This window comes from Megascapheus bottae, chromosome 8 (genome assembly GCF_031878675.1).
Source record: "Megascapheus bottae isolate mThoBot1 chromosome 8, mThoBot2.hap1, whole genome shotgun sequence".
In the NCBI taxonomy this organism is placed as follows: domain Eukaryota; kingdom Metazoa; phylum Chordata; class Mammalia; order Rodentia; family Geomyidae; genus Megascapheus; species Megascapheus bottae.
This window is the reverse complement of record NC_143516.1, coordinates 64,820,626-64,830,316: the sequence shown is the minus strand read 5'-3', so window position 1 is coordinate 64,830,316 and position 9,691 is coordinate 64,820,626. Positions and strand designations below refer to the sequence as shown.

The window sequence follows — 9,691 nt, the reverse complement described above, 5'->3', positions numbered from 1 at the left end:
CCCAATACCACCAGGGATCTGGAGACAAGATACCAACACCTGCTGCTTGCCCTGGACTCCAGCAAGGTAACAATCCAACAGCTGTGCAGTGAGGTGCAACAACTAAAGAAGGAAAAGGAGAAGACAGCACATGAGCAAGAAGCACTGAGAACAGAGCTGGAAATCCACACGCTCTCCTTACAAATGCTGGTTTCCCAAGAAGGGGATTTGCAGTCTGCCCTGGCCCACATGGAAAAGGTAGCCAAGGAGAGAGAAAGAGAGCATGAAGATCTCACCAGACACCTGCAGGCTTCACAGCAGCGCTGCCAACAGCTAGAGAAGACAGTGTCTGCACTCACCACCATGCAGAATGGGACTGAGAAGAAGAAACTCCAGCTCCTGGAAGACCTCAATAATGTGAAGCTTCAGCTGCAGGAAAAGGCCCGAAGCTACGATGACTTGGACGCAGCCAACGCTGAGTTGCAGGAGAAGATCAAAGTGCTCTGGACTCAGAAGACCAACATGAAGAACCGAATTGGAAAATTTCAACAAGCACTGGGGGAGCGGGCAGTGCTGAAAAGACAACGAGACAATCTGAGAAGCCTGGTGAGCGCACTGAAGCTGGAGAGAGACACCTTTGAGGAGGACCTGAGGGTGGAGAGGTCCACGTGGAAAGACAAGGTCCAGCAGCTCACAGAGCAGATGAATCAAATGAGAGAGGAGAGAGAGCAAGCGGGGAGGCAGGTGCTGCAGCTAGAGACCAACCTGGCCCAACTGACAAAGCAGCTGGCAGAGCCGCAGCCCCCCACAGGACCATCTCAGGCTGAGCAGCAGCTGCAGGCCCAGGCCTGCCAGATGCAGAAGGACATAAAGATCCTGGAGCACCAACTTCACACCCAGGTCCAGGAAAACCAGAGCCTTAGACTCCAGACCCTGCAGCAGCAGGAACGGCTGCGGATCCTGGACAAGAAGGACAAGGAAAGGGATCAGAACATCAGACGCACCTGTGTGCACAACGCAGCGCTGCAAGAGCAGCTGACCCAGCTGCAGGATGCTTTCCACAGGCTGAGCTCTGAGAAGGAGGACCTGGCCAGCCTCCTGACCTCAGAGCAGCAGGTGAAGGAACAGCTGCAGCAGAAGCTGGAGCAGCGACAGGAGGAGGTAGAAGACTGGAAAGAGGTGGCTGCGACCAGGAGCCAAGCAGCTAAGAACCTGCAGGAGCTGCATGGCCAGTGCCTGGCCCAGCTGCAGGAGCTCAGAGCCACCTGTGCTCAGCACGTGGCCTACAATCAGCAGCTGACCTCAGAGAAGGAGGCACTGCAGCAGCACCTGCTGAGGCAGACCCGGCTGCTGGAGCACCTGGAGCAAGGGCAGGGGCACAGCAAGTTGGGGGACCACAGGGTGCCTCAAAAGGACACCCTGAAGTGCCTGGAAGCAAGGAGGCAGCAGCAGGAGCAACCACAGGCCCTGCTCAGCTTCCTGGCCTTCCCTAAGGAAGGTGGAGAAGTGAGAAAGGAAGAGGAGATGAGTGAGGAGGCAACTCCAGGGGACCTGACTGTCCCCACGGATGTAGAGAATCCTCAAAGCTTGAGGGATTTTTACCTGAAGGTGCTAGCAGTCGCTGAATCCACAAAAGACAGGCTCAGCCAGCGGCTGCAGGAGGAGCAGGCCCGCTGCAGCTGCCTGGCCAACCTGGCAGCCCAGTGCCAGACGAGACTGGAGCACCAGGCCCTCTTCCCCAGAAGCTGGAGCCATGGCGGGTCTGGGGACCGGAAGCTGGACCTGAAGGTGGCTAACAATCAGCCGACAATCTGCTTCCTCCACGCCCTGCCCGACAACGTGGACTTCCAGAGTCCAGTACGGGACCTGCAGCTGCAGTGCAGCCAGCTGTCTGAGCACATGGGCGCCATCGAGGCGTCTCTTGCGACCTGTACAGAAGAGATGGCAGTCCTGGAGGAGCTGCACCGCGAGAAAGCCCAGTATGTCCACCAGCTGACCCGGGAGAAGATGGAGAGGAGGAGAGAGCTGCAGGAGGTGCTGCTGCGGCTTGCAGGACCTGGCACGGGGTGCCAGGGCAGGACACAGGCAGACCCCGAGACCCCCGCTGCTGGCCAGGCCTTGTCCCCTGTGTCGGGCCCAGGATACATGGAGCTGAGGGAGGAGCAGAAATGCTTGGCCCAAGGGCACCTTGAAGACCGCGGGAACCCTTGTCCTGGAGAGGCCTCCCCCGCGGGACATGTTGTGCTGCTGATGCCCGACCTCGAGAGCCCCCAGGAGCCTTCAGGCTGGGGCAGCCCGCGCCTGGGCCTGGGCCCTCTCCTCTCCACACTGAGGCACATGATGAGCTTCCGTCCATGACTTCCCAAAGCCTTGGCACAAGTGGCACAGAGACTTAGGCAGCCGCATGGCGTCCTCACAGGACCTGATACCATGGCTCAGCTGCAGGCCACACCTGCCAGAGACTGCTGGGAGGTCACCCCGATTCTAAGACACCTCAAAGTCCACTGATTGTAGGGGCAGGGGCTTCTGCTGGGCTTATTACTAATAAATTCTTTGCAATGATAGTTGAGCGTGATGAGGTAATTTTCCCTTAGCATATCAGTGATAGTGTATTTCCTGACATAGAGTTTTACTGATTTCTGGAATCATTCTCCTAATTTTGACTTAAGGTAAAAGTTTTTTAGCAAGTGAGTTAATATACATTTTAGAGTCTGGTGCATTTGTGATTCTTAAATATCCCTCCATAATGGCAACACTGAATTCTCTTATGTGTATTTTAATATACCACAGTGATAGTACACTAAGGTGAAACACTAGTACAAACTGAGAAAGAGTAAAAGGTTATTAGGTTCTGACAATCCAGAAGTGTTTCTGTGCCCCAAGTGGTAGAGTGGTAGCACTGAGCAGAAGAGCTTAGGGAGAATCCATAGGCCCAGAGTTCAAGCCCCACAAATGACAAAAAAGAAAGTCTGAAAATGTCGACACGAAATAAATATTACTGGAATAAGCAGAGGTCTTCTGTATTGGGAAAATATATACCAAGGAAGTGCAGAAGTGTATTGCATAATAAAATATGCAATATCCAGCATCTCAATTTTTCATTCATTAATTTTGTTGTTGTTCATGGGATTTGAACTCTAGGCCTGGGCAGTGTTCCTGAGCTATTCAGCTCACAGCTAGCACTCTTATCACATGAGCCACAGTGTCATTTTTGTTTCCAACTGGTTAATTGGAGATAATAGTTTCATGGCTTTTGTGCCCAGGACTGCTTTGAGCTAAAATCCCCAGATCTCAGCCTCTGGAGTAGCTAGGTTTACAGGTGTGAGCCACTGGAGCCTGGTTCATTTATTTCTTTTTCAAGTGATTAATATGGCATACAGGTCATAGAATCTAGTGAAATATTAAAATTTCAAAAAAAAACATGGTTGAAAAAAAAAGGTTAAGGTACAAAATATATTTTACCTTGGACAGTAACAATTTAAAAATGAAAATTCAAAACTATTAAGAATAGCTTTCACGTTTTTTTCTGAGGTTTCCTCTGATCAGATTAACCCCTTCCATCATCCTCTCTGCTGCCCTAGACTCATCCCTGTGCCTGCCCAGACTCAGTTCTTGATTCTCACTGCCTTGATCACATGTGTGCTGCCTGCATTTTCACCCTTGCTTCCATTTCATTCCACCATCCCTTCCCACTACCCCTGCTTAGACTCTCTACTGATTGTAGAAGCATGCATCATGTGGAAGTGTGCCAGTCACGAGGGAAAAAACCTGAGCAAGAATATGAAGCCCTGAGTTAAGCCCCTCTAGTGGGAGTCACCGACACACACACACACACACACACACACACACACACACACACACACAGAGTCTTGGGCACACACACAGGCAATTACACATATTTTTGCTTAGCTCAGTGTCTGGGTCATTGGTATGTATACTTTTCTCATATTAGTACTGAGAGATGGAGCCCAGGCCCTACTGCTGGAGCAGTAGGAGCTCACTCCAGACTCCTTCCCAAATGCCAGTCACCTTTCTGCACATATGTGAAGATCCACACCCGCAAAATGACTCAAGGAATCACACGCAGAGACTGAGACTTGCCATTGCCTTAGCTTTCTGGTAGAGAAGTCATACACATTTCTCCTCATTGAAAAAATAACACAAGAGAATCTGAAATCACTTTTCTTAACTCAAGGTATGGTAAGTATACCCCTTTCAGACACCAGAGCCAAACCCACACATCAATCATCCCAAGTGATTTTTAAATCTAGGTAAATAGTCCTCCTCGAGATTAGTGCTAGGAGTCTCAGTCAAACAAATGACCCTGACCTTTTCCAAGATTTGAAAACCATTGAAATTAGTCATTTGTTTTATTTGGACAGTAGGTTAAGTGTCACAGCCGGCACATCCCTTAGAGAAAGTGACTTAACATAATAAATTATGAAAGAGCACACAGAGTTCCCAGGACTCTTCTTATTCTCGACAGTGTAAGTCAGCAATTCATACATAAATCTATGGCTAGCACCGACACAGAGTCTACACACTGCCTAGACCCACAGGGATCTCTCTCCTTGAGAGACATGTGAGCTTCGCCTCCTGAAATGGGCATCACCATGTCCCTGAAGGTCCCACGTTCTTCGGAACTGCTCACTAGTCATCAGTCACAGTCATCAACTCTGCCTTTGGTCACAGTCCTAGTGAATGTTTAAGCATTGCAGTTTGGAGAAAAGGAATATCTTACAATCTGGAAGTGATGGCTCAGGCCTGTCGTTCTACCTACTGAGGAAACTGAGATCTAAGGATGGAAGTCTGAGCAGAGAAGTCTCAGACTCTTAAGTACCCACCCAAAAGCTGACAGTGGAGTTCTGTCTACCAAGAACAGGAGCTTTGGCTAGTGTGTCCACAGCTGGCCCAGAAGAAGATGGAGAGGAGGAGAGAGCTGCAGGAGCTGCTGCTGCGGCTTGCAGGACCTGGCACGGGGTGCCAGGGCAGGTACACAGGCAGACCCCGAGACCCTAGCTGCTGGGGAGGTCACTTCCCCCACGTCAGGCCCAGGGCACATGGAGCTGAGAGGGGAGCAGAAAGGTTTGGCCCAAGGGCACCTTGAAGACCGCGGGAACCCTGGCCAGGGAACATGTTGTGCTGCTGACGCCCGACCTCAAGCGCCCCCAGGAGCCTTCAGGCTGGGGCAGCCCGCGCCTGGGCCTGGGCCCTCTCCTCTCCACACTGAGGCACATGATGAGCTTCCGTCCATGACTTCCCAAAGCCTTGGCACAAGTGGCACAGAGACATAGGCAGCCGCATGGCGTCCTCACAGGACCTGATACCATGGCTCAGCTGCAGGCCACATAGGCCAGAGATGGCTGGGAGGTCACCCCAATTCTAAGACACCTCAAAGTCCACTGATTTCCAGAGCAGGGGCTCCTGCTGGGCTTATTACTAATAAAAAAAAATTCTTTGTATATTTAGACGAAGAATAATGAGATTAGTGAGATTAATTTCCATTACCTTATTAATTTTTTCTGATGAAGTTTTATGGTTTATGAAGCAGTTCTTATAATTTAGATTGAAGGTAAAATTTATTTTCTCAGGTGAGTTAGTTTATATCCTTAATAGTTCTTTGCGTTTGTGATTCTTAAATATTTCTCCATAACAGCAACAATGAATTTTCTCATGTGTATTTTAATAAACCATAATGATAGTACACTACGGTGAAAAAAAAACTACAAACTGAGAAAGCTTAAAACATTATTAGACCTGGCGATCCGGAAGTGGTTCTTTGACTCAAGTGGTAGTGTGAGAGCACTGAGCTGAAGAACTTATGGATAGTGTCCAGGCCCAGAGTTCAAGCCCTATGACTGACAAGAATAAAATCTTGCAAGTTTGAGAAAATGAATAATGCTAATAACAGTAATAGAACAAAAGCAGGTATCCTGTATTGGGAAATCATACACCAAAGAAGTACAGCAACATACTGCAGAATAATGTGTACGATTACGGAACATCTGTATGAGAATATAAAGCACCTCAGTTTTTCATTGATGAATTTTACTTTGTCAGTCGTGGGACTTGAACTCTGGGCCTGGTGTTGTCCCTGATCAGTTCAGTTCAGTTGTCCACCCTAATCCCTTGGGCCACAGCACCACTTCAAGTTTTCCTGTGGTTAATTGGAGATAAGGGTCTCTGACCTTTTTTCCTGGGTTGCCTTTGAACCACAATCCTCAGATCTCAGTCTCCTGGGTAGCTAGGATTATGGGCATGTGACACCGGCACCTGCTCATCTAGGGATTTTTCAAGTGGTAAATATGGCATACTGTTCACTGAACCTAATGAAATTTCAAGAAAACAGGGTTGCAAGGTAAAACGTTAATATACAATATATATTTCACGTTTACATAGTAACAATCTAAATGAAAAGTCACAACTACTCGTAGGAATAGTTTGCACTTTCAGGGAAGATGGCACCAAAACCCTAGGGATGGAGCCTAGCTCTCTCCCTCCCACAGAAAGGAGTCCAAGGCTGGGGAGTCCAAGGAGGCAACTCTCCTAAGAAACTTGCAACTACAAATATAGGAAGCACCAGGGAACTACACAAACTGGCAATGAAAAACTGATAAAGCTCATAATCAATGCATTCAAATAATAAGAAACTCCAAGACCCATGCCCCATCCCTTGCCACAGAGCCTCAGAGCCACAAAAGCATGTGCCAGGCACACACTGATCAGGAAGGAGCCTTCAATACCACAGAACAGCCCACAGCCAGACCCCAGATCAGCAAGTAGCCCACCAGGATTCCCCCACCCCTTAAGGAGAGTAGTTCTGGTGGCAAATTATAGAACATAACGTAGACACCTCTCACTCTTGCCCAAGAAGGATAGGCAAACATTGGGGGAGACAAGGAACCCAGAGTCCTGCTCCTCCCAACAGCACCCTCCCCCAGGCCACTGAGACTGGAGATGGATGGGCGGAAACACCCAGCACCCCAACAGCAGGTGTGGGGGTAGGTGTGTTTGCCCGTGTAAGCCAATACCTGGTAGGGCGCTCTACCTCTGGGAGCCCTTGGCAAGCCAGCCGGGGGTGGTCACGCGAATGAGAAACAGAAAAACACACAGCCAATAAAAGCCCTGTGCCACCAGTGGAAATCAGGGGTATGCTCTGCCCTACTGAAGAAAAACAGAAAGAGCAGGGACAGCAACGCCGAACCACTGTGGGGAACTGGAGGGCAGACCAGCAAAGGCCGATCTTGTACTCTGTGAACCAGAAAGGAGCTGCTCTGCCCTACTGTGGAAACCCCCAGAGTACACGTCCTCAGCCAGGCCCAGCCTCTGGAAACTGTGCAGCCAAACTAGTACCATTTGTGCTGGCTAGCTGAAACCCAGGAGTGCAACTGCATGCAGCCTTTGGATCTTGTGGGCACACCAGCAAAAGCTGCATGCTCAGACCCAGAATTGGGAGGACACACCACCCCACTACAACGGTGCTATGTAACTAAGATACAACTATGTGTCTCCACTGAGAATAAGTGGGCATGTCAGCGGTAGCTGCTCACTCACTCCTACTGGGAATTGAGAACATGCTCCCTATTGGCAACTGAGAACATGCCCTGAATAAGGGTATACAAACAAAGAGAGAGCACCTACAGCTGAGCCCTACTGTATGTCATCAGGTGTGCAAGATAACCACCGCTGTGCTACCCAGCTGAGACATAGGCATGTGCAAAAGTATCAAGTGCCAATCACCGTTCAGAGCAGGAGACATGCCAACAACAGCTACCTGCTCATACCGAGAATCAGGTGTGTGCCCCACTCACTGCAATAGAACCAATGGTGCACTGCTTCTGAGTACCTGATGGACAAGTCCCAACCCCTGCTCTATCTAGCTGAATCCCAGGTTCATACACATAACTGTGAGCCACTGCTGGGGATCAGTAGATGTGTCAGCAAAGGCAGTGTGCCTCTGCTGGAAAGCAGCCATACAATCCTCCTGACCCAGAAATACCACAAGTTCACATCCACAGCTTGTCCCAGCTACCCGAAGCCAACTGTGGAGACAATAACAATTTCATCTGGGCTGATAACCAAGCAGATGCACTTATCCCCAGAGAGAACCACAAGCCCCAAACCAAATGAAGACTGCCACCTACTGGCCACCAACATACCAAACTAAGCGCAGTAGGTGGCAAGCCCTGAAGTCCCAATGAGGAAATCACAGAGACAAATCTCGAAATGTATAAATAACCAAGGTCCCACACAAACCCCAAAAGGAAACAAGAGGGCGAGAAGACACCATGCAAAGAGATGATACAAGAAGGGATGGGAGGCAAGACACCACTCAAAGAGATGATATTAGACCTGGCCAAAGAAATAACAAGAGAACTCAAAAGCAGTTCCAGGAATATAAACGAAGGGGATGCAACACTTAATCACCAGGATTAGAGCAGAAAACTTCCCCGGTCTCACAAGAGAAAATCTCACCCACATAAAAGAAGCCTATACAACATCTAATAAATAAGACCTCAGAAGGAACTCTGCCACACACATCATAGTAAAAATTTTAGACCTTATATCTCATATTGTTACAGTCTCTTACCTTGTTATCTGATACACTGAATGCCATGTTTATTTGTTTATTGTAATAGGGTAGGGAAGGGGGTAAATCAAAATGAGGGGAGGGGGTTGGGGATGGGAAATTGGGACAAAAACATGAGAAGGGGTAGCAATATTTGTTAAGTAATGCACCTTCTATCTGGCGAATACAATGTAACCCTTCTATTAATTACAATAAAAATATATTATTAAAAAATACATTAGACCTGAATAGTAAGGAGCTGATCCTTAATGCTGCAAAACAAAGAAAGAACTATACTACAATGAGAAGAAAATTAGAATCACTGCAGGCTTCTCCATGCAAACCCTCAATGCAAGAAGAGCATGGAAAAAATATCATCCAAGCCCTGAAGACCCACAAGTGCCAACCCAGACTGATACATCCAGTCAAATTAGCATTTACATTTGAAAAAGAAACAAAAAATCTCATAACAAAGGACAGTATATGAATTAATGCACACTCACACTAAGCCAGCATTTCAAAAAATATTAAATAATCAAGAAAAAAGAGCAGAACAGCAGGAAATCACATCAAGAAGCTATCATCTATAGATCACTTAGCACAAAAGGGGGAAAAAAGAAACAGAAGGAAGAGTAAATAATAACAAAGAATGCTAACCACTTCTCCATAATTACCCTAAATGTGAACGGAATTAACAATCCAATCAAAAGAAGAACAGCAGATTGGGTTCAGAAACAAGATCCATCAACTTTCTGTCTCCAAGGAACACAGTTCACTGCCAAAGACAGAACAAATGCCAAGGGAAGGGATGGAAAAGAATGATTCATTTCAACACACCATTCAAAAAAATCAAGAGTAGCAATCTCAATCTCTGACAAAATTAACCTCTCAGTAATATCAGTAAATAAAGATGCCCACCATATATTAGTAAACAGGCCAGTTCATAACCAGAATATTACAGGTATAAACATTTATTCTCCCAACAGGGGAGCACCTAAGTGTGGCAAGCAAACACTTATAGAGTTACAGGACAAGACAAGCTCAAACACAGTCATAGTGGGAGATTTCAATACACCACTCTCACCAAAGGATGTATCAGTCAAGCAAAAGATAAGCAAAGACACCTCTGAGTTCAATGACACC

At 47.7% G+C, this 9,691-nt stretch overlaps 1 protein-coding gene across 1 annotated transcript; it reads left to right on the top strand.

Moving 5' to 3' along the window:
• The first annotated feature begins 342 nt into the window (after positions 1 to 342).
• On the top strand, positions 343 to 2,337 carry LOC150060058 (golgin subfamily A member 2-like). Its single transcript, XM_090337767.1, has 3 exons — positions 343 to 768; positions 880 to 1,140; positions 1,255 to 2,337. Exons 1-3 carry the CDS (start codon positions 343 to 345, stop codon positions 2,335 to 2,337), a joined length of 1,770 nt encoding a protein of 589 aa, XP_090193893.1.
• The last annotated feature ends 7,354 nt before the right edge of the window (positions 2,338 to 9,691 follow it).

What these genes read in the sequence shown, in the direction of transcription:
- LOC150060058 (XM_090337767.1), top strand. Translation starts at nt 343, where the DNA reads ATGCAGAATGGGACTGAGAAGAAGAAACTCCAGCTCCTGGAAGACCTC. An exon ending in CCCAACTGACAAAGCAGCTG is followed by an intron (nt 769 to 879) that starts GCAGAGCCGCAG and finishes CTTCACACCCAG; the next exon opens with GTCCAGGAAAACCAGAGCCT. An exon ending in TGGAGCAGCGACAGGAGGAG is followed by an intron (nt 1,141 to 1,254) that starts GTAGAAGACTGG and finishes ACCTGTGCTCAG; the next exon opens with CACGTGGCCTACAATCAGCA.